The following is a 26,383-nucleotide window of genomic DNA, read 5'->3' on the forward strand; positions in this document are numbered from 1 at the left end:
TTAATATCTTAAATTTAAAATCGATCTTAACTTTTATAATTTTAAAAATTTTAATTTTAATTCTCATACTCAAATTTTATTATGAAACCTATTTAAATATCATATTAAATTTAACTTATAGTGCATAATTACTTTGATCTATCAATTTTAGATATATTATTAGTGATTTGAGGAATTAAAATAAGATTTTTTTAAAAAATATATGAATTAAAAATATTATTAAATTTGAGAAAAAAAATTTATTCTAAATTTAAGGAATTAAAAATATATTTAAGTTTTTTTTTTAATTACAAAAGTTAAAGTCAACCTGCTCGCATAATAATACCGAATAAGAACCGGTTCTTAAACTTGTGAAGCTGACATAAACTTGGATTAGAGTGTGACATAGGGCTGAATGCAGAAAGCAATGGGGTCAACACCGCTCTAACTCAAACACGCATACAGAATTACACATGCTCCAATCATCAAACCTATCCTTTATTGTAGTATTAAATTTGAACTTCAAATATAATTTTACAACCGAGTATACATATTTGTGTGCAAGAAAATGAAACTAAACACATTTCTACAAAGTTATGACACAGTCCTACATGACACTATTTCTGGAACCCTGTAAGCTTGCTTATGGTTATCATGCCAAAAGGCTCGGCAAGATAAGCCTGCGTAGTGGCTGATAGTTCTTGTGCCACAGAACGCATCATGGGTCTGGACTCTGGAGCCACACGTGTGCATGCCAACGCTATGGTCACTGTGAACACTACTGCTTCTGCTAATTGGCCCGTTGGAGGTGGAAGCCGTTGGTCAAGCACATCCTTCAGTAGCACCTCTGCTTCCTCCATTGATGACAAGTACTTGTTTGAATGCATCCTAGTCAACAGTTCTCCAGGATGCTTTCCCATCATTATCTCCAACACCACCACTCCAAAGCTATACACGTCACACTTGTCAGTCACCCTCATGGTTTGTGCTAGTTCTGCAAATTACAAATTTTGTTAGTCACTATAATATATATCCTATTGTTGGGATTCAAACAAGTCTCACATCGATAAAATAATACAACAAATAACAATTTATATAATACAAACATACTTCAATGATTGAGAGGCCTTTGGTGATGACAAAAAGCAAAACCGTGAGGACTTAGGCCCAAAGCGGACAATATCTCATCATTGTAGAGTATGTTTGTGTAATAACCTTATAAAAATAACTTATAATATATCCTTTCAGACAAATATCATAAAAATAACCCCATCAGTGATATCATGTAGAGTATGTTTGTGTAATAACCTTAAGGCACTGTGTATGGCACAAGGATATGTTAAAGAAATGAGATGAAAAGATTGCATTAAGAAAGAAAATATTCATTGTATCTAAAATATAAATCATTTAATACATGTTTTTAAATTGTTGGAAATATTTAATACAATATATTTAAGGATTTAATAGTCATGTACTGTCATTATAAAAACTTTTACATTGTAAGCTAATTAGAAATCATTGTAATATATGATTTGTGATTGGATGACTGTTTTACGGTACAAAGCCTATTTTCTCATGTATTTAATATTTCCTTGGCATGATATATACTATAGAGTATATATGCTAGAATTGAAATTGGTTGGATCATATACCTGGAGCCATGTAGCCATAGGATCCAGCAACCGAGGTCCAGGTTGAAGTGTTGGAGCTTAGCAGCTTTGCTGTGCCAAAATCTGCAAGGCGAGGTCCAAAATCTGAGTCTAGTAGAATGTTATTCAATGTAATATCCCGGTGCACAATGGGTGGGGAGCAGTCAGTATGCAAGTATGATATCGCATGTGCTATTCCCTGCACAATTTTAAGCCTTGTAGCCCACCTTAGTTCCAATTTTCCTTCCTCTCCATACAATACTTTCCCCAAACTTCCTCTCTCTACATGTTCATAAACCAAGAACATTTGTCCCCTCCAAGAGCAGAACCCATAAAGCTTTATTATATTGCGGTGCCTCACTCCTGTAAGTGATTTTATCTCATTCTCAAAGCTCTGGCGGTTCACCGCAGGAATTTCGTCAGAGTTTGATATGTTCAGCCTTTTAACAGCAACAACTTGACCTGTGAGTAAATGTGCTCTATAAACACTTCCAAATCCTCCCTTTCCAATGCAGTACTTGTCATTAAAGTCATCTGTGGCCTTAACAAGTTCAGAAAATGTGAATTTCCCATCTCTTCCCCACACCATGCTAATAGACTGATCACTTTTTTCAATGCTTTTGGACTCTTCATCAAGGCGTTTTTTGGCGTGCTGCCTGCATAATAGGACTCCAACACCAATCATCCCAATAAATAAGCAACAAACCGGTATGATAACACCAAGAAGAACCTTTTTGTTTACCCCTCCAGATTTGCCTGGGGAAGACACTTTGGGGCAAGTTAATCCTTTTACCTCACCACACAAATCATTGTTCCCAACATAGGCTTCAGCAGTTGCTGTCTGAAAAACACCACCTGTGGGGATTCTACCACTCAAGTTGTTGTAAGAAAAATCAATAGATTGAAGGCTGAGCATGCTTGAAAATGATTGTGGGATTTTCCCTGATAGATGGTTGTGTGAGACATTGAGAATCTCCAATGATGCTAACTTTTCAAGGTTTTGGGGAAGAGCCCCAGAGAGAGAGTTGCTGCTGAGGTCCAACATGATTTGGAGTGAGAACAGATTGCCAAGTTCATATGGTATCTCCCCAGATAGATTGTTGTGGCTTAAATTCAGACTCAGCAAGCGACCACAATCACCGAGTTCTCTAGGAATTCTTCCACTGAAGTTGTTATTTGACAAATCAAGATTATTTAGCTGAGCCAATCTGCCATAATTCTTTGGGATTTCTCCTGATAAATGGTTACTACTCAAGTTGAACATGAAAAGCTGGCCTAGATTTCCAATTTCAGGTGGGATATTGCCAGTGAATTCATTGGAATGAAGGCTTAGATACCTCAATTGACTCAACTTACTTAGTTCAGATGGAACTTTTCCGGAAAGTTTGTTGCTTCCCATATCCATCAGAGTTAAGTTGACACATTCACCCCACTCCGGGGAGAGCTCACCAACAAGCTGATTTCTACTAAGTGAGATAAAAACAAGATTTGGGAGTACCCCAAATGCGTCTGTGATGCTTCCAGTGAAATGGTTATCATCAAGCCGAACTCTAGTTAGTGATGAACAATTTCTGAATGACTTTGGCAATGGCCCTGAAAAGCTGTTGTTATTGACTGCCAAGATAATTAGATTCCCATCATTGCACAAGTCAGGAGGCAGTTCTCCGGAGAAGCTGTTATTTGAAAGATAGATATGAGTCAAAGCAGGATTACTCTTTCCAAATTCTCTGGGAATGCTGCCAGTGAAGTTATTGGTGAACACAGAAAAATTTCTTAAAACAGTTAGTTGAGTAATGGTCTCTGGCAACTCCCCATACAAGTTATTGGTGTTGACATCAAAGATTTGCAGTGAGGTTAAGTTTCCAATATCCATGGGAATGGTTCCAGAGAGCTCATTGAAGAAAAGATTCATGACTTGAATGTTTGTCAGATTCCAAAGTGTTGATGGAATTTGACCAGAGAATTGGTTTTGGGAAAGGTCCAACTCTATCATTTCCTTCAGATTTCCAATCTCTACAGGAATTGAACCAGAGAATAGATTATTGTACAGATAGAGGTAATTAATTTTTTTCAACAGGCCAATCTGTGGAGGAATCTTTCCTGCAAATTTATTGTTTTGAACTTGCAAGGAGATCAACTGAGTCCAGTTAGAGACGAATGAAGCAGAAAGTTGACCAGAAAAGGAATTCTCTGATAATCCCAATTGTGATATTTTAGCCAGATTAGCTAATGACAAAGGCAAAGGACCAGTCAAACTATTCATTGCTAAACTCAAAAAGGTTAGATTTGTGCATAGGCCAAGCTCAGAAGGGATTGTAGAATTCAAAAAATTATTACTGAGATCAAGGTACCGGAGCTCCCTGAGTTGGCCTAATGAAGAAGGAATTTTCCCATTGGCAGAAATGTTATTCAATTCAAGAATTTGAAGCCCAGATATCAATCCTATCTCAGTGGGAACAGAACCATTAAACATGTTATTACCTATACGAAGTTCTTTGAGATTAGAAAGCATGGACAAGTTGGGTGACAGTTTCCCTTGAAGGCCACAATTGGTGAGGTTGAGGTATTCCAGCTTGGCCAAATTGCTATACAAGGATTCAGGTATGGTGCCATTCCACTGATTCTGAGAGATGTCAAGGTATGTCAAGTTCTGGCACTCCAGTATGAATCTTGGGAATTCAGCAGTGAAGTAATTGAGATCCAAAGCAAGGTAAGTTAAGGAAGGCATGCCTGAATATTTTGACCACTCAAAAGGACTTATAAAGTAGTTTGATCCAAAGTCCAGGTACCTTACCTTAGGGAGATTCATGAGCTGATAGGGAATGGTACCATTGAGATTGTTGTAATAAAAATTAAGATATTGAAGTTCTCTTAGCTGCCCTAGCTCATAGGGCAGTATGTCTTCAAATAAGTTGTGACTCAAGTCCAAAAAAGTCAGCTTGGAGAGGTTGCCAATTGCTGATGGTATTGAACCACCAAAATTGTTGGCATTGAGGTTGAGTTGGGTGAGGTTAGGAAGGGAAGCAAAGTCCAAGCCAATGAGAGTCCCAGTGAGATTGTAACCAGACAAGTTTATCTCGGAGACTGTTGAGTTGGTGTTGTCACAAACAATGGCATCCCAATTGCAAAGGTTGCCAAGGTTGGTGAGGGACCATGAAGAGTTTAGAGAGGGAGGAAGAGGAGGGGATAGAGTATTTTTCCATTTCACAATGGCTTCTGCTTCTGTTCTTGGTGATGCTGTGATTTTCAAGGGAAGCAAAGATATCAAAAGCATGAGAAAGATAAGAGCATGAACCTTTTGAAAAGTTGTCATGTCTTGCATATGGCTTAGCATCTATGTCAATATTTTACTCTCTTATATAGCATAATCGATTTCTGTAAGGGCTGCGGAGCTGTCAAACATATTATGACATGAGAATAAAGAATCCTACTAGGATTTAGTTAAGCCATATTATGTTCATAAAAGTCAGAGTGAAGAGGTAAATGTAAATATGGGAAAAAGATGTCACGCTATGCAGTATCTCCTAATCAACAAAGTATGTTATGATTGATAAATAACCTTACATCTTAAACATATGCTCATAACTTTAATTGGAAGAAGTTTATCTCTTAAATAAATTTCATTATGTCAAAAGATTAATCACTAACATCTTTGTTTAAAAAATAATAATAGTAATTGTATCCCTTGTTTCTTCAGTCAAATAAATGCATTGCAAGCTGGAGAGTCTTACTTGGAGTTGATTTGTTAGGTTGACTTTATGGTTTGATATTATTTTAACAAGCACAATTGGATATTTAATTTGAAAGAATTTACCCACAATCCATATGTCACATGTTTCGGTCTAAACGAATTTCAGTGTTTGCCCCACTTTCAACGAAGCTTCCGTATGGCCATTTTGGATCGGAATTGGAATCTCTGTAGTTGAAGTTTCTAGTGCACAAATCTTAACCATGTAATTTTTTTTCTACATAAAATTATAAACTAAAATGCAAGTTAATACATTTTAAACGTAAAAGATGGAACTGCATGACCCCTGAAGATATAACATGTAAAAAGTGGTGAGAGATTTAAGTAATATATAGAAAGTCTTAATTTTAAACTTTGTTATCGTAAATATTAAAAATAAAATAAAAAAGCAAGTATAGAGGATTGTCTCCTGTTTGGATCTCACTATAGATGTCAACTTGTTAGGTTCTGATCCAACTCATTGTCGCTTCGATTGCAGAAATCCCGTACGATATGACGTAATATATTTGACAAGTTCCATTGCATTACAAACCCAATCGAGATGTGTTTTCTTTACACACTGTTAAGGGAGAAAGATTCCAAATACCTACCTAATACAAAATTTGATGGACCAAACGTTAAAAAAGAAAAAAAGAGACGACGAAGACTGTGATAATAATGAAAACAAACTATTTAATTCGCTCTAAAATTGAGATTTTATGGTAAATAAATGTTATAATGTGAGTAATGGCGGATATAAACTCTCAGCGGGACGATTTATTTTAAAATATAAAAACTAATAATTATTATCATTACAGAAATACATGAAATGTGAGGTGAAATGAAATGTCTAGTTGAATAAAACAAAATATATTATAAAAGCTAAAAATGGAACAAAAGGTAAGAAAAATATTAATCAATGAAAGACAAATTTAACAAGAGAGTAACAAATAGGAATGAGAGAGTTTAAACTTTAAAATACATAAAAATAGGGAGTAAAATATAAAAACTATACTTACTGTTTTCTCAAGGCATTTGCACCTAGGGATGACAATGGGCCTCATGGAAGCGGGTAATAGTAAACTCGCCCTTGTCTCATTAGATGAAAATTAGTCACATACCCACCCCATATTCGTGCGGGTATCCATTAAGCGAGTATCAATGAATTTCTTGGATATCCATGAATATTTATAAATTTTTTAAGAAATTAAAAAATTATATTACAAATAAGTTTAAGTTTATATTTAATGTCATTGAAATATTAAAAGTAAAAATTCAATGTTAATTTTGAACTTGTATTTAACGTTAATTTTGTTGAAATAATAATAAAAATACAAGATAATCAATAACTTAAAACACATCAATCTCACACAAGTAAGTGAAAGTGTCATATCAAAAAACTACAATAATTCAATCTCATAATTCCAAACGACAGTAAACAACTTAAAATACATAAATCTTATTGCTCCAATCAAAGCTAGAAAATTTATCAAATTACATCCAACATAATTCTATGGATAGTTTTAGGGTTATGTGATACAAGAATAATTAGGATATTTAAGAAATATTATTAAACGGGTATCTGCGGATATGAATATCATCATACCCGCCCCCGTCCCGTTTATAAACGGGTAAAAAATTATTCATTCCCATTATCCGCAGGTACCCAATTAGCCTATCCATTTATTATCCGTAGCGGATTTTACCCGCCGATACCCGCAGGTGCGGGTATTTTTGGCATCCCTAATCATACCTGCCCCCGCCCCATTTATAAACGGATAATCCGTCCCCATTATCCGCGATTACCCAATTAGCCTATCCATTTATTATCCGTAGCGAATTTTATCTGCAGATACCTGCAAGTGCAGGTATTTTTGCCATCCCATTGCACCCCTCAATCCTACATGGGCCCGCCACTAGATTTTTCATAAAATTTTTGTTTGTCTAGTTTAATTTTTGGTTTAAATATGGTTTTAATTTTTTTAATTTGGTATAAATTTATTTTTTCTCAAATTTAAAATTTTTGTAATTTAAAAAAAAATCTTTACTTAGTCTTTTTGTTCAATTTTTTAGTGAATATATCAAATATTATCTCACAAATTCTATTTATTAGTGTTTTTATTAATAAAAATATTATATTAAATCTAGTTTATATAGTTATCTCAATCTGTTGTTGTTAAATATTTTATTAGTGACTATTTTATCTCAATCGTGTAGTTAAGGAGGAACAAAATCCCTCGTCAATGAATTGAAGTAAGTATTTAACCGCTGAACCAAGACAAATTTCTACATATCAAATGAGTTCATATTTGACAGTTGACATCCATAACATAAAATAACTCTAAAATAATGTTTGATACTTGATAGTCAAGGAGCGTTTTAATTAAGGAAAATGCTGTATCCTTAAAAAACGGAGGCCGAAAAATTGTCCAAATAATTAAAAAATTATTATTTTTTAATAAATTTATTATAAAATAATTATCTTTTATATAAATTTATTAAAAAATAATAATTTTTTTAATATTTCGAAAGTTTTTCGCCTCTATTTTCGGGGCTGTAGCAATGCTCATTAATTAATAGTTATTTGACTGCATGTTTGTAGACTTTTAAGACTTCTACTTTTCATTTGATTTTAGTTTTTTTTATTTTTATTTTTTTACAATGAGTATCTTGTGTGTGGAAGGTAATTTCATTCGATTTAAATATAAACATTATAAGTTATTTTTTTAAGATAAAATGAGAATAATTTATGTACTACATAAAAAAAAAATTATGCCCTAACACGTATTATATTTGATCATATTTCGTTTTATCTATAAATAAATAATTTAAATATATTTTTAATTATTTAATTAAAATAAATTAATTTAAAACACTCAAAAAAATCTTTGAATCGTAAAAAAATAAGTTTAAATGAAACTATAATAATTAGATTATTGACTTTAAGTTTGAAATGAATTATGTTAAGAATGAAATATTTATTTTGTGTGTATATATATACGTTTTTTATGAAAATTAATAATTATTTTTATGATGAAGACATTGTACTAATATCATAATTATCTAAAAAATATTATATTATTTTTATTATAATGTTATAAAGTTATATGTTTATTAATTTATTTAAATAATTAAGGTTACTTTTTTAATCAATAGTTGAGTTTATTAATCTTCCATCAAAGCTTAAGTCAGTTAATTATTAAGGAATAAAGTTATTGCTTACTTTTAAAAATATCCTATTATAAAGAGGTCTTCTAAATATATTTTTAGACTATACTAAACTTTTTAAAAGAGATATAAAATCTTAAAAAATTTCTTAAGTTTTAAAAAATGAAATAAACTTATTTAAGTTAAAATTAAACTTACTCAAACTCATTTATCTTTATTTGCACAATAAAATAAGAGTGCTGCTATATCATCTCAAAAAACGTGGAATCATTCTCCTAAGTCCTAATAAATAATTAAGTGGCATCTGTAAGAAAATTTAAAATATAATAATATTCACTCTCTGTGTTTCGGTAAATTCTTCGGCAATTCTATTCAGAGAGTTCAGCATTTTCCACAAAATAAACAACATTTCTCACTTACATGTCCAACAACTTACCATTTGCTTGGATCAATTTAATACAATTTACAAGCTTTATAGATTTTCTTCAATGGAGATCAAATTATTCTTCTAGTAATTTTTGCTAGTATAGATTGAATTTTAATCGTCATTTTATTTTCATTTAATAGATAAGTTTACAAACTTTTGTAAAGGTCGAAAACCCTTTCATATTTTCTGACATTATATAAGTAAAAAAAAAGTATTTAAAATTTTGAGTTTAAATATAAGTAATTTTTAACTATTTTAACTAAATTTAATATTATTACAAAAAAATTTCTTAAATTAAATATGATTATTATTTTCAATAAATATTATTAAAGGTGATTTAAGAACTGAAGTTTAGTTTTTACTTCCTCAAAACCTATATATAAATAAAAAATATATTTAAATATAATTAAATTTTAATTAAATTAACTTTATTCAATGCTCTTAATCTAAAAGTATTTTAAGATAACAAATGATAACACTAATGTGATTAAGGATATTTTAGTAAATATAATATATATTTCAATATAAAATTATGAAAATTAAATGTACTTAATTATTTTTTTTGAGGGAAAACTTAATTATTTTTTTAATCTATATAAAATTGATTATTTTGTTTATATATGAGTTTAGAAGAAATATATAAATTAATAAAATTAAATGAACTTAAAATTTAGATATTTTTTATATGAGTCTAGAGAGAATACTTTATTACATAAGTTTAGGGTTTATATAAGTTCAAATTAACATATTTTATAAAAGTATTAAATTAATGTTTGTCACTTTAATGAAACAAAATTGCTTACATGACAAATTAAATACACAAATATGAAGACACATCCACCTATATTTCTTAAAGTATGTTTGACAAAGGTATTTGAATTTTATAAGTTCTTTTGACATATTTAAAAGTTAATTTGACTAAAATAAATTTGTTTGAAGCGAAAATTTATTTTAAAAATTTATTTTATTTTTATAAGTTAATTGAAGTAGCTTGAATTTATTAGTTTTTAATTTTTTTGTTTCATTTTTTATCTTCATTAATTTCTGAAAAGCATTTTTTTACTTTTTTAATTTATAAACTATTTTATTATAATTAATTAATTTATCAATTAATTTTATTAAATACTTCTAATTCAATCAATTAACTCATAAGTATCTAATTTTGAAACTCTAATTTATAATTTATAAACTTTCAACTAACTTATAAATTTGGTGAATTTATAAATTAGTTTTTATCAAACAGTAACACACCTTTAAACAGCGTCCAGATGAAACATTATTTCAGGATCATTGAAATTTTGGTGTGGCGTTTGGTTTGGAAAAGCTATCATTATCATGAGTGGCGTTGAATGGTTCCATGCATGGACTTTCAAGTTTCAACCCTTCTTTCAATTGGTTCATTTAATGAGCTATTTAAATAATCAAAACGTGAAATATTAATTAAGTAAAAATGGTAAATTAAATAGAATTAATCACTTATACATTGTCAGTATAAATTTTTTTTACACTGACAGTCAATCAGAACTGTTAATAGTATCTTTTCATCTGCTCATTTAATTAAATTAAAATAAAAAAATACTATTAACAATTCTGATTGACTGCCAATATAAAAAACTTTACACTAGTTGTATATAAGTGATTAACTCAATTAAATATTCAAACCTCTCACTCAACTCATCCTAGGAATTGTCTTGAGACGTGAGATAGACTTAATGTTCGCAAGATCAAATTTTGTTGATATTAAAATAATATTTAATTAATAAAAAATTATGTTATTTACATATATATTAATACTTGATTGTTAATTAACTTTGAGGCTTTACATTAATTAAAAAAAATGTAAAATTTTATTTTAACTTTTTTTAATAAGAAGATATAGTTTCTTATAAGGTGAATTTGTGAGACCCCTTTATTCCTTTTCTTTCTTCCCCGGACTCTCTTTCACTCTCTTCTCACTCAATTCTCATTTTCTCCTCACTCACACTCTTCTCTTCCATTTTTACTGGTTGTGCTCTCATTGTCCTTGTGGTAACTTTGTGATCAAGGTGCTGAGTAGGTGTTTAGGAGCTTGCTGTTGAGATTTCCGTTGAAACACTTTTGTTAATATTTGTAAATTCGTTTAATTCTATCAACGGTCTCAAACACGGCAAGTATACCGGCCGTTCAAGTAGTAAAAATATCGTATCCACAGAGATTAGAAGGTAAAATAAGCATTTATTGACTATTCGTGACTAAAGAATAATTCCAATTTATAGTTTGTCATGTAAATGTGAGATGAAGAGCATGACTATTGGAATGTTAAAACTATAAAAAGATTAGTTTTAGAATGGGAAAGAGTAGAAATGGGATAATGGTATTGTGAGGCTGTGGGGGTCAGATTTCACCGAACGTAACACTAATGTATCCTTAATCTCTTGTTAAATTCATTGCTTAGTCAACCCAATAGTTTACTCAAACCTAATCCCTTAGAGAAAAAGCCTAGGTGCGGATATTGAATATCAATCCCTTGAGTACCCAATACCTACACCCGCATTACGGGCTAGGGTTTAAGACTACTAATGGGTCAAACTCTATCCCTAGATACAATCTCCACTAGGCATATGTTCCAGAACTAATTTCAAAGGTATTTCCCAATACTCAATGGAACCTTAAATCATGCAAAGGGTGATCAATCCAAAGCAAGCATTAAGCAAAGAAACAAACACAACAATGAATGAAACAACAAATATATATATCATTGAAAACGTAAGGATTACAATAGAGTATGTTGGCTACATCTAACCCCACAAAATGGGTGAAACCACTCAACAAAGAGGGCAAATACAAAATAGAGATGAAAGGAGGATGAAGAACCGAAGGAAAGATCCGCACACGGACGATCCCAAGCCCTGGGAATCCCTTCCGCAGCTCCTGGAGGCGCCCAATGTGAGGATGAGGGAGAAACCCTCGAAAATGGCTTCAAATACGAGCCTGGGAGGTCAGATTAGGGTTTCGCGCCCGGCGCATAAGTCTTCGCGCCCGGCTCAGAGTCTTCTGAGCACTTTCTGCCTCGTTATAAGCCCGGCGCAATTACTTTTACGCCCGGCGCAGTGTCTTCCAGAGGCTTTCAAGCATTCTCTGCCTTAGAGCAAGCCCGACACAATTCTCTATTAAGCCCGGCGCAATTCGTTCCAGAGAGTATTGAGGTACTCTCTGCCTCGATCACGCCCGGCGTGGTGGAGTCTCGCGCCCGGTGCATGTATGACTTCCAGAAGTCCACTGCTCTGTTCTTCTCAAGCCCGGCGCGGAGTCATCTTGCGCCCGGCGCAGCCACTCTGCTCTGCTCCTTGGCTCCTTATGTTTACAATCCAAAAGATCTTCAATCCTCAAATCTCTAGCTCAATACCTGCACAAAAAATGAGGTGTATTAAGGTATTGTTAGCTAAATTTGGGTTAGTTATATCTGCACACAAAATGAACCAAAAAGAGAACAATTATATTGCAATGGTTCAAAGAATGAGTGAAATTTGTTCAATAAGTCTCATCCAAAAAGAGATAAAATTGAGACTTAACACTTGCGGAGGCTCAGAATTCTTCTTCCTTCTTCATTCCCCATCTCTTTCAAGCTTCTTCTTCCTCGTGCCTCCCGGAGCTCGAAAATTTTGAAACCGAGGTAAGGGAAGCTAGACTTTGGTGTACTTTGGGTTGCAATTGAGTCTTAGTACTCACTAGATGATTGTGAATGACTGATTCTTGGCTGAAACTCGAAGGAAGTTGTTTTCGGGGTTACTCGGGGATTTAAGGAAAAATTTGGGGATTTCTTGAGTTGTTGTTGCATGTTGAAAAAGATGGTATTTTTGAGATGTTTGATGAAAACGTGATATCTGGAATGGATTGCATGTGGAGTTTTCTGGTTATTTTGCAGGTTTTTTAAGAAATTTTTGAAAGTATGAGGTTACTGCTGAACTCGTGCTGAGTGCAGTTCTTCGCGCCGGGCGCGTGGCCACCTGAGGGCAGCATTTAGGCAAGCCCGCCGGGCGCAAAGATGTGTGTGCCGGACGTGCTTGAAGATGTTAGCCTCTGGATGGCCCACGCCGGGGGAGGGATGAACCGCGCTGGGCGCGATGTCAGTTGTGACTTATTTTTGGGCTTCTGGCATGGCGCTAAGCGCGATCTTGGTCGCGCTGGGCGCGGGGGACTCCTTGGAGTCTCTGCCATGGGGGCGCAGGGCGCAATTCGAATTGCGCTAGGCGCGAGACCAAGGGAGGTCTCTGCCTTCCCCACGCTGGGCGCGGGTTTGGGCACGCCGGGCGCATGAGACTCCTTAAAGTCTCTGCCTGACATGCGCTGGGCGCAATAGGTATTGCGCAGGCGCGTGTGAGCTTGGGGCTCTCTGGCTGGGTCCCGCCGGGCGCAATCATGCTTGCGCTGGGCGCGCTGGCCCCCTGGTGCTCTCTGGTTGCACCGCGCTAGGCGCAACCACGAGTGCGCCAGGCGCGGAGATGTGATTTCACTAAATGTTGTTAGATGTTGTTTTATGCTGAGTTTAAGTGGAAGTTGATGAACATGAAGTGATGACTAGTAGATAATGCTGTTTGATGATGTTGAGTTGCATCAGATGAATATTGTTGTAAGATGTCTTGATGTGCTGTAAGATGATATGTTGTGCTGTAAAGTTGTGTTGTGTTGTATGATGATATGAGATGTTGTAGGCCATAATGGCTGAGTTGTTGTAGGCCATAATGACTGAGTTGTTGTAGGCCATAATGGCTGAGTTGTTTATAGGCCATAATGGCTGAGTTGTTGTAGGAGATCTCCGAAATGATATGCGTGATGACGCATTATTTTGCCAATTGCTGATTTGTTGTACAATCGATGAGATGTAGGCTGATGATGTGTTGATAGTTGTAGTTGTTCATATTACTTAAATCTTGCTTTACGTTGTTTTTTTATACTAGCTTATCTTTTGTTGTTTCCATGTGGTTTGGACTGCAATGATCATACTATGTATGGGAGCAGAGCAGGGATAGGTGGGTGGCTAGTGGTGAGTCTGCAACTGGCAGGCGGAGCTGGTCTTAGTTGATGTTTTGTTGTTCAGTTACTTGATGTAGTAGCTTGGTTGTATTGTTGTACATTTTGAATCTAGTCAGACTTTGACCATGTATATATGTATATTCTAGACACTATATATATGCACTTGTTCCTTTCTGTTCAGTTTTTAGGTGTACGGTGTTGTGTATAGTGACTAGCCGGGTCGTTACAGAATTGCTATAAAATTAAAGTAGTAACACATGACTCTAATCCTGACTTCAATCGTTAATAAAAAAATACAAATGCTGAATTGTTTATAGTAAAATTCTATTGTAACCTTCATTCTAATTTTCTAATTCAATTAATAACCGTGTATTGTAAAAATTAAGAAATAAGAGAGTTTAACGAGTATTTAAAAATTCTTTATAAAAAAAATCTTTTTTTTGAAAGACATGTACATAAGTGCTTGTTTTAAAATAGAAAAGTCAAATTATATATTTTATCCTATGAATTTTTTTTTTTATCTTTAAGCATCTTGGTATTTTTTTCTTCATATTTTGAAAAAAAGAACTGAATAATATCAAAATATTAGAAGAATAATTAAAATATAACTCTTAAAAAATTATTATTCTATATCAATATCATAATTTATAGAGAGAAAAGTTTAAAAAAAAAATAAGTACAAGCAAATGGATATCACATAAATAGAGGAGATGTTTTATATGTGAAATACTTTTACCTTTTCATGAATTTGAAGTTAGGAATATTAGTTTTTCATTTTAAAGAATAGCATTTTTAAGAAGTATGATTTTTTGGGGATTTTTTTTATATAAATTTTCACAAAATTTTCTATGAAGTAGGTAGGAGTTTAACATTCACGAGTTAATAAAAATATTTTAGTACATTAAAAATATTACATTATTTTAATTTATTTAATTAACTCAGTAAAAATATTTAATTCTCAACTAATATTTATAAATATTTTTAAAAATATTTATGATTAATCAAAGAAATTTGATTAAATTCCAGAATCATGATTCACAATATTTATTATTTCTAAAAATCATAATTTAATGTATAAAAAAATCCCCTTAAAAGTCCCTAAATGAAATTAGTTTTGAAAAGATTTTTTTTTAGTGAGTATAATTGATTGTAAGATTAAAACCTATACTTTTTTTTTTGAAAATACATTTACATTTATATTTTAAAATTAATTTATGCTGATATTTAAATAATAATGTTTTCTCAATTTATTTTAAAGATTAGTTTTCAAATATAAAGTAATTCTTTGAATAGATAAATGTAATATCACATTTTATAACATTAAGTCTATTAAATTTTGAACGAAGAGCCGCTACACTGTTGAGAAATTTCCAAGTTATAGAAAAGCAATTGCCAATTTGTAACCAAAAAAATTCTCCTTTTGTCTTTGACTATAAACCATGTTTCAGACATTTTCAAAGCATTCATTTATTGTTTTTGTGAAATATTGCTGTTAGTTAATTGGTCGTAGCAAGCTCGTTGACCGGAGTTCGATTAAGACTTCGGATTCTGTTGCAAGTATAACGATAAATGGATAATACTATAAGTGTCCATTTATCTTTTGAATTCCATTTTTTAAGAAACATTTTATATTTATATTTTATAAATAAAAATATATAACCAAAAGAATATTTCACTAAATATTGTTAATCAAATTTCTTGACATAAATTAATTATCAATAAATTTAATAAATATTTTGTATTAATAATATTATTAAAATATATAATACAATCATTTTGTCAATCGATACGAAAACTGGGGTTTCACATTACTTTCTCATGTTACTTTCTGAAAAGTTTTCTTTTTCTTCTCATCCCATAAATTTTCTCTGGCTTCTTTTCAGACTTATTATTACATTGACTCGTATAATTTTGTTTCATAAATAGCAGATCTTTAATAATAGCCTCATTTTTTATTCTGTTCGTATACAAAATTGAATAAGTCAGGTATTTGCGACAAAGATGTTGGATAGGTTCACCTGTATTTTTTTAGCGTAAAATTTTTTTATACATGTAATTAATAATATATTTTAATTGTGTTATGTCATTGTTAATACATTTATTTTTAACAGTGACATAGCATAAATAAAAAATATAATTCGTTGTCAGTATAATTTTTTTTTTACACTCACAGTATATAAGTGATTAACTCTAAGTATAGATATTAGATAATAATTCAAAAGATTTAAATATTTTTTAATATATATAAACAACGATCAAATAACATCGTGGAAATTTTATCAACTATTATATTATTTTATAAATTTATATTATATATAAATTTTATCAATCTAACCGTTGAATTATAACTCTATATTATTTTATATGTTTATGTCAAATTTTGTTAAAATTGAATAATTTGAAGGTAATCAAATTATTTATATATGTTAATATATTTTAAAAAATATATATTACGTTAATTTTAATCTATATAAATGAAATATCAAATTATTTTATATTAATATAAAATTTTGAAAATACTATCTAATAATAAATTATGAAAAATAATCATTTAATTGAAAATTATTAAATGATATAATAATTGGTAAAAGTTACATCGATGTTATTTGATCCCAATATATATATATATATATATATATATATATATATATATATATATATATATATATATATATATATATATACACATATATAACTCTAAAAGTAAGTCTATTTAGATTTACTCTATTACATAACTCATGTTTTATATTAAATTTTAACAATTCATGTAACAACCCGCTTGGTCACTACACACTACACAATACACCTGAAAACCGGATAGAAAGGAACAAGTGTATACATATAGTGTCTAGAATATACATATATACATGGTTCAAGTGTGACTAGATTCAAAATGTACAAAAATACATCCAAAGCTACTACACCAAGTAGCTGAAACAACAAAACATCATCAAGGATCAGCTCTGCCTGCCAGTTGCAGACTCACCACTAGCCACCAACCTATCCCTGCTCTGCTCCCATACATAGTATGATCATCGCAGTCCAAAACTACATGGAAACAACAAAGGGTAAACTAGTATAAAGAGAATAACATATAACAAAATTTAAGTAATATGAACAACTACAACTATCAGCACTTCGTCAGCATACATCTCATCAGTTGTACAGCATAATCAATAATAAGCACACAATGCGTCGTCACGCATATCATCTCGGAGATCTCCTACTACAGCTCAGCCTTACGGCCTACAACAACTCAGCCTTACGGCCTACCACAACTCAGCCTTACGGCCTACAACAACTCAGCCTTACGACCTACAACAATTTATATCAACATACAACACAACACAGCTTTACAGCACAACATATCATCTTACAGCACATCTAAACATCTTACAGCAATATACATCTAATACAACTCAACATCATCAAACATCATTTTTAGTTAGTCATCACATTATATTCATCAATTTCAGCTTATACTCAGCATATAACAACTTCTAATAGCATTTAGTGAAATCAAATCTTCGCGCCCGGTGCCAGCATTCCCGCGCCCGGCGGGACTCAGCCAGAGAGCCCAAGGCTCACATGCGCCCGGCGCAATACCAATTGCACCCAATGCATGCCAGGCAGAGACTCCAAGGAGTCTCACGCGCCCGGCGTGCCTAAACCCGCGCCCAGCGCGGGGAAGGCAGAGACCTCCCCAAGGTCTCGCGCCCAGCGCAATTCAAATTGTGCCCAGCGCCCTCAAGGCAGAGACTCCCAAGGAGTCTCACGCCCAGCACGACAAGGGTCGCGCTCAACGCAGAATCAAAAAGCCCAAAACAGGTTACAACTGGTATCGCGTCCAGCGCGGTCCAAGTCATGCCCAGCACGGACCAACTAGAGACCCTCATTCTCAAGCACGCCCGGCGGGCTTGCCTAAATGGAGTCCCCTGGTGGCCACGCGCCCGGCGCGAAGAACGGCGCTCAGCGCGAAGCTCAGCAGCAACTTCACCAAGTTCGAAAGTTTACCCAAAACCTGCAAGAATCCACTTTCCAGCACATGCAATCTAGCCAAGATACCACATTTTCATCCAAGAGTTCAAAAATAACATCTTTTTACACATGCATCCACAAATCAAAGAAAAACCAAGAATTTTCTCAAAACCCCAAAGACCCCAAAAACTCAAATTTTCACCCGATCAGTAAAGAATCAACAATCATAAACAACCAAATGAGTTCTTAGACCCATTTTCAGCCAAAACGCAACAAGAAAACTAGCTTCCCTTATCTTGGGCAAAGATTCCGAGCTTCCGGGAAGAAGAACAACAGGAAGGAGAAGTGAAGAAGAGAGAGCTTGAGAAAGGAAGAGTTCCACACGGATCAGCTAGCTCCTCTAAACTTGGTCAGCACCTACACACCTAGAGAGTCCAGAGAATTTGAGACCAAAAGCCAGCAAAAGAAAAGAGAGAATTGAGAGTGATGGTTCTGAAGTTTGGGGAAGGAAAAGAAAAGGGAAGGGGTCTCACAATTCAATCGTTAAATTAAAAATTCTTAATGAATAAATCAAGTTTGTAAATTTTTAAAAATTTTGAAAACTATTTGTTACTTCGTTTTATTAATTCAAATCAATGTAGATAAAATATTTTTATAATTATTCATTAATTTGAATTAATAAAATAGAGTATCACCTCATACTTAATATTGGTTCATTGAATGATGTGTTGTTTTTAATAGGTGAATTCTTTATATTCAAATTAGCAACTTTAACTTAAATATATTCAACAAATTATGATTTTTATATATTTCCTAACCATTATAATAAGACTCGAATCTCATAGAATAAAAGTTACATGATTAAATAATTAACATGAAGATTGATCAAAGAAAATCATATAAAAAGCCACTAACATCAAAGAAAATAAAGAAAAAAAATATATTATATTAAAAGAAAAAGGAAAGGTGGTACAAAAATACAAACAAGCATCCACCAAAACCAGAATCCCAAAGAGTGAGTAGAATGATATATAGTATATAATATTTCTGATCCTTCTCTCAAGTCCAATTCGAGTATTTAAAGAGAAAAATTAGTTATTAAACATAAATATAATATGTATGCAATTTGGTTAACCACCAATAATTGATAGGAATTTCTTTAACTTTCTCTAGGAATTCCTTGGCAACATGTCCTGTTTTTTTTTTTTTAAATTAAAAAAAAAACCCTTAATTCTTTAGGTGTATTCACTAGGCACTAATGCATTACGCTTAAGAATCTCTAAGAGCTCACATACATAACCTACATAACTCCCCTTCCTAGAGCCTATGCAAATGATATGTCTAAATTCTTCAATTCAATAACTCAAAATCTCTCTCTCAAATTAACCTAAAGTTAGCTACAATTACATGGTTTCTACCTTGCCAAAAGCATTAATTAAGCATAGAAAAATGAAAATGACACACAAAGCATGTAATTAAAGTTTAATTGAACTAGCTAAATAGAACAATATCATTGAAAAACAATGACTCGGAATGAGAAGGAGACGAACAAGAAGCCATAACTAGTACCTTCTTCAATTATTGAAAAGCTACTTCACATAATGTCTTCCCACATTTGATGCCCATCTAACTAAAATCGTGTTGATATAAAATATTAGTCAAGCCTCCTTGATTTGCAAATACTTGTCCCATATCATTATTCATTATTAACGGTCTTATAACTATTTGGTCATCATGCTTAAGGTGATGTCTTTATAATTATCAATTGGAGAAGATATTATTGGGGTGACTTCCCTGTTGTTCGATCTTTTATAGTCAAGGTACCACCTTCAATATATTTCCTGAAATTGTATTAATTTATATTTGTGGTGATAGAGGGCAAGATGGAGTAGTGTAGATAAGGATTTTGTGAGTTGAATTCACCTTCAAGTGATCAATCAAATGTGACCTTAGCTTGCATTGTTTGACATTGGTGTTCAACTGTTCATGATGGGTGGGAGTTGGATTTACCGCATCAATAATATGTTCAAGATAGTCTGTTAACTTTAACTAAACTCTAATTAAAGTTAACCAAAACTTGCTTCCATATCCATCTCCTAATATTGATTGAGCTCTCTAGCACTATGACTATGAGATACCTTAAATAATAAGTTGATATTCATAAAATACACTTTGATATTCAAATTAATAGAGATTATACTAGAATGATAATATGTAATAAATGTTTATCTATCTCATATAGTTAATGTTAGTAGTATTTCTAAGAGTTTAGCCGGATAAATATGAATTTTTTATGATAAAAATTAATTTTGTGTTATTTATTTATGCTGCAACAAGTTTTTAGTCGGATAATTTTTAAATCGATTTATATGTATATATAAAATACAACTGGTGAGTTTTAAAGTCACCAGAAGGTGACCGTCACAAATTGCAACGCTGCATGCGCTGTTTTTTTTAAACTATTTCTGTGCGATTGAGAGTAAAAAAAAAAAAAAAAAAAAAAACACTGTAGTAGCCACACTTTTTTATTTCTCATATTTTATCCATCAAACAATCAAACTTATTTTATTCTCTCTTCCTTTCTCAGATTACTAAACAAAGAAACCACTAGGGTTAGCCTAGTAATTGGTAAGGAAAAGATCGGGATAATTAAAAACATGACAACCTAGGCTCAATTCTTATTACGTACATCTTTGTAATATTTTCTATCTTTACAAAAAAAAAATTACTAAACAAAGGATAACATGTAATTAGAAAATAAAGTTTAAGCTGTCTGAGGCAAAATTCAACAATTCTTACAAGCACTTACACAAACTTGGAGTTAGAGGGCCACTAGGCCAATCACATCATTTGTTAGTCAACTATAAATTAAGTATGATGATTATATTAGTTAATAAAATTGTTAGTCTGCTTCGCCAAACACAATTACTCTAGTTTTACGCCGTCTAAAGAGTGTTGAACTTAAAATTATACAATTACAATGCAATGTCAACTTCCCTTTCTCGCGCAAAGTTCTCTAGTCTAAACCATTTCGTACCCAGAAAATGGTGTATTGAATACACAGTGTATTTGCTTAGCAATACGCAAACACATAATAACAATATAAAACTTTTAAAATGTTACCTGCAACAGCTAACCATCTGCATCTTAGGTTGTTACCTAAACAAATAGGAATTGAACCATACATATAATATATACAAGGTCATATGATTCATATCCATCACTCAAAATTCTCTCAAAACAATTCATAAATTAATTGTTTGTAATTTCTTTACTTGTTCCTGGTTCAACGCCAGTGGAAATGTTCAGCTCTAAACCAAAACATAATATCCACAACTCACTTAAAATAACCTCATGTGACATAAGATGTGACATAAGATTTGCTCATAAATTTTGATATGAACAAGTCTTCTCTTTGTTGAACTAGCCAATTTACCAGCATGAAGAAAACTTTTCAGCTGACAATTTTCTCTCTGGTTTTGTGTTGTATACTTGGAGAGATTTCTGCACAGAAAGAAGCAGAGTCTCTTAGAACCTGGATATACAGTTTGAACTCTCCCTTGTCACCTTCATGGAACAAGAGCAATAATCCATGCAAATGGACTGGCATTACTTGTAACAAAGAAGGAAGTGTTGTTGAGATAAAGCTTCCCAATGCAGGCTTAGATGGAACACTTAACAGGTTTGACTTCTCAGCCTTTTCTAACCTCACCAACTTCAATGTAAGTTTGAATAACCTGGTTGGAGAGATACCATCTGGAATTGGAAATGCAACAAAGCTGAAAATACTTGATTTGAGTAGCAACAATTTCACCTTTCCAATCCCCTCAGAAATAGGAAACCTCCAACAGCTTCAAGTTCTTAGTCTCGATAATAATTCCCTCTTAAATCAAATACCAGTTCAACTGAGCAATTTGCAGAATCTATGGTTCCTTGATCTAGGGGCTAATTATTTGGAGAATCCTGACCCAGTTCAGTTTAAGGGCATGGCATCCTTAACTGAACTCAATCTCAATTTTAACTATCTCACAGAGGTTCCCCCATTTGTGTCTAAATGTCCTAAGCTTGTGTCTCTTGATTTATCACTCAACAACATCACTGGGCAGATTCCAGTACACTTACTAGCAAGTCTCAGGAATTTGAAAATCCTAGACATGAAAGCAAACAACTTAGAAGGGCTAATTCCAGCAGAAATTAAGAACCTTTCAAACATCAAGCACCTTAAGCTTGGACAAAACAAGCTTAATGGTACTATACCAAAGGAGATTGGTCTCTTGTCAAACCTTGAGGTGCTTGAATTGAATCAAAATGTCTTCCAAGGTCCAATACCATCATCAATTGGTAATCTCCGAAAGCTTCGGAGATTGGATCTTCACAAGTCAGGACTAAATTCCAGTATCCCAGCTGAGATAGGCTTCTGCACCAACCTTACTTATCTTGATATGTCAGGAAATAGCTTCACAGGTTCCTTGCCTAATTCCATGGCTTCATTAACAAGGATTAGAGAGTTGGCAATATCTTTTAACCATTTATCTGGAGAACTTCATCCATCTCTTCTTTCCAGTTGGCCAGAACTCATTTCTTTGCAACTCCAGTTGAATGAACTATCAGGAAGACTTCCACCTGAGATTGGTTCACTTCACAATATAACTATCTTGCTCCTTTTTTCCAACCAGTTTTCTGGCCAGATACCTTCAGAAATTGGAAACTTATCGAGCTTACAATATCTTGATCTGTCCTACAACTCTTATAAGGGTTCAATCCCACCGACCATTGGAAAGTTACACAATCTCATAAACTTAAATCTGGCCTCAAACCAACTAAGTGGAGCCTTTCCTCCTGAAATATGTGATTTGGAAAGCTTACAGGCACTGGACTTGAGTGGAAACAAGCTTGCAGGACCTTTGCCTTCATCAATAATCCGTTTGAAAAATATCAATCTACTTTATCTTCATGCCAACAATTTCTCAGGAACTATTCCTGAAGATTTTGGACCTGCCTTTTTAAGCAATGTTAGTTTTGCCAACAATAGCTTCTCCGGAAAGCTCCCGCCAGGAATATGCAGTGGCGGAAATCTTATCTACTTGGCAGCCAGTATGAATAATCTAACAGGTCCAATCCCAGAAAGTCTGAGAAACTGCACCGGACTAATCAGAGTGGTGCTTGGAAACAATCTTCTCAGTGGAGACATTACTGATGCATTTGGTATATATCCACACCTGGACTTCATTGATTTAGCACACAACCATCTCTATGGTTTGTTATCAAGTAACTGGGGAGAGTGCAAAACTCTCTCAAGTTTCAGCATAGCTTCCAATAAGCTACAGGGAAACATTCCTCCAAAGCTTGGAAAATTGCTAAGGATGCAAAATCTTGACCTGTCCGAAAACAATCTCACAGGAAGTATCCCAGAGAAGCTTTTTAGTTCATCTTCTAAACTACTCAAGCTAAATTTGAGAAAAAATGATCTCTGGGGTCAGATACCAACAGAGATAGGAGAACTGTCACAACTGCAGCATCTGGATTTATCAGCAAACAATCTGAGTGGTCCAATTCCAAAAGAACTAGGAAACTGCCAGAAACTTATATTCTTGAAACTAAGTATGAACAACTTAGATGGACACATGCCACATGAGCTTGGGAATTTGGTGAACTTGCAGCCACTGTTAGATCTCAGTCATAACTCACTAACCGGTCAGATAATCACACAGCTGGAAAATTTGATATCACTGGAGGTTCTGAATCTTTCTCATAATCAGTTTTCTGGGACAATACCTTCTGGTCTCAAAGGACTAATCAGCCTTCAGTCAATTGATATATCCTACAACAAACTTGAAGGTCTCCTCCCAGACCAAGAAGCTTTTCATAATGCTCCAGCAGAAGCACTGGTTGGCAATGCAGGTCTATGTGCTGGTCCTGATGGCAATGCAAATCTGAACCCATGTGGTGGAGGAAAAACCAATAAAGATGATAAACATAAGCTAATAATTGTTGTAGTCATTCCACTTGCTGCCTTAATCATTCTATTGGTTTCCCTTCGAGTCTTCGTTTTTCGGCATCATCATAGAGTTGATCAAGATGAAAAGGACAAGAGTTCAAACACAAAGGACTTATTCTTTATATGGAACTACAAGAATACAATAGAGTTCAAGGATATATGTGCTGCAGCTGAGAATTTCAGTGATGAGTATTGCATAGGGATAGGAGGACAGGGCAGTGTCTACAAGGCAATGCTTCCAACAGGTGAGACTTTTGCGGTGAAACGTCTTCACCAACATGAAGAAATGGACTTACCTGCATACCAAACAAAGAATTTCAGGTCTGAAATTCTTGCAATGACTAACATTCGTCATCGAAATATTGTAAAACTGTGTGGCTTTAGTTACTTGCATGGATCCATGTTTTTCATATATGAGTACGTAGAAAGAGGCTCTTTGGCAAAGGTGTTGCAGAAGGATCAGGAGGCAAAGACCTTGACCTGGGACATAAGGTTAAACATGATAAAAGGGTTGGCAAATGCATTGTCTTACCTGCATCATGACTGCATACCCATAATTGTTCACCGTGACATTTCAGGAAACAATATTCTGTTGGACTCGGAATATGAGCCTAAGATATCTGACTTTGGTACAGCGAGGTTGCTTAAAACTGGAGAATCAAATTGGACAGCACCAGCTGGTTCATGTGGCTACATGGCACCAGGTTTGTCCAAAACCTTAGAACAAAACTTCTAGAGTTTAATTTTTATGTGTCATCATACAATTTTTTTTACATCGATGATCAAAAATCATGATTGGTATAACTTTTAAAGTAGTTATCTTAAAAGTTAACTTACCATACATGTCAATTTGTGATCGAATATCAGTGTTAAATCAATTTACACTATCAATGCATAGATTATTCTCTTTAACTTCCATTTGCTAATGATTTACCAGCAATTTAAGGCCTGCAACATGGCCTTAAGAAAACATCATCCAAACTCTTATTGCTATTAATACTATTGCCACTTGTATGTGTAATGTTTTGCAGAGCTTGCATTGTCAATGAAGGTGACAGAAAAATGTGATGTTTACAGTTTTGGGATTGTTGCATTAGAAATTCTGGTAGGGAGGTACCCTCATGAGCTCCTTTTGTGTCTAGAGTCTGGGGAATTTAATCAAAACTTTTTAGATTTCCTAGATAAGAGGCTGACTCCTCCTGAAGGTACTGCAGCTCAACTCCTAATGTTTGTAGCAAGCCTGATGCTGAAATGTATTGATAAGAATCCTTTGTGTCGACCCACCATGCATCATGTGTCCCAAGGGTTGCTCACACTCCCTGTCCCTAGCTTTCAACATGACCACACTGCACAATCATCTACCCAACAAATAGACTGTGAGATTGAGATGTCAACTACACTTTAGCTTACAATGTTTGTACTTTGTAGATGTTATAGCTCTTGTAGACACATGTACACATTGTTCAATCTTCTTTTCTCATAGAAACAATTATTATATGTGTTTTCGGTCCTACCAACTGTTGGGGTTATTTTATGATGTTTGTCTGAGGGGATATTTTATGATAGTTATTTTTATAAGATTATTACACAAACATACTTCACAATGATGAGATATTGTCCGCTTTGGGTCTAAGCTCTCACGGTTTTGCTTTTAGTCATTACCCAAAAGGCCTCTCAGTCATTGAAGTATGTTTATGTTATATAAGTTGTTATTTGTTGTCTTATTTTATTAATGTGGAACTTGTTTATATCCCAACACCAACACATATCACAAAGAATGGCCGACGAAAAAGTCTAGATCTCGAAGAGGGAGATGCTGTTAAAAATCTCATCACAAAGAAATTGTTGCACGTGTCACTTGTTTAAATTTTGATATTTCAAAACTAATTAGCACAAGACGCAGACCCATCACTTACTCATATTTATTTATTTTAATTTTTTTAAATCAAAATAAGATTGAGTCAATTAAATATATAAAAGTGGGTGGTAGGTCTCATCATTAATTTGAACTAAAATGCTAAGGTAATAAGATTGAGTTAATAAACATATAAGTGGGTGGTAGGTCTCATTGTTAATTTGAACTAAAATGCCAAGGTGTCTATATAGAGCAAAGAGAATATTAGGTGACGTTCTATTTGCATGAAATACTTTTCACCTGAGGAAAGGTCAAGTGTCAAACTAAGTTTGAAATTCAGCGAAGCAATTATTAAAACAGCATGTTAGGTTGTATATCTTGCTCCAAAATCAAATTTAAATAGGCAAATCTTATAGGCTATATAAACCAATTTAAAATACACGAACTACCCTGTCTAATTAAACAGATTTTTTAAGCCTTAGTTACTATTTAGGCTACATTAAAGAGAGTCAAAGGCAACAATAAAATCTTTTTTAAGAATCTATATTTCAATGCCTTCGTATCTTAGAGAATTAAACACACGCATTAG

The 26,383-nt window shown here is 33.3% G+C and overlaps 2 protein-coding genes across 2 annotated transcripts; one reads left to right on the forward strand and one right to left on the reverse strand.

Moving 5' to 3' along the window:
* Positions 1 to 459: 459 nt before the first annotated feature.
* On the reverse strand, positions 460 to 5,403 carry LOC109804323 (uncharacterized). The gene is made up of 2 exons (XM_020366140.3): positions 1,632 to 5,403; positions 460 to 973 (listed from the first exon to the last, which is right to left on the reverse strand). The coding sequence occupies exons 1-2, from the start codon at positions 4,960 to 4,962 to the stop codon at positions 597 to 599; spliced, it is 3,708 nt and encodes a 1,235-aa protein (XP_020221729.3). The 5' UTR covers positions 4,963 to 5,403; the 3' UTR covers positions 460 to 596.
* Positions 5,404 to 21,381: 15,978 nt separating this feature from the next.
* Positions 21,382 to 26,094, forward strand: LOC109803789 (uncharacterized). The gene is made up of 2 exons (XM_020365465.3): positions 21,382 to 24,643; positions 24,971 to 26,094. Exons 1-2 carry the CDS (start codon positions 21,382 to 21,384, stop codon positions 25,342 to 25,344), a joined length of 3,636 nt encoding a protein of 1,211 aa, XP_020221054.1. The 3' UTR covers positions 25,345 to 26,094.
* The last annotated feature ends 289 nt before the right edge of the window (positions 26,095 to 26,383 follow it).

Source organism: Cajanus cajan, chromosome 6, assembly GCF_000230855.2.
Source record: "Cajanus cajan strain Asha chromosome 6, NIPB_CcT2T_4, whole genome shotgun sequence".
Taxonomy (NCBI): Eukaryota; Viridiplantae; Streptophyta; class Magnoliopsida; order Fabales; family Fabaceae; genus Cajanus; species Cajanus cajan.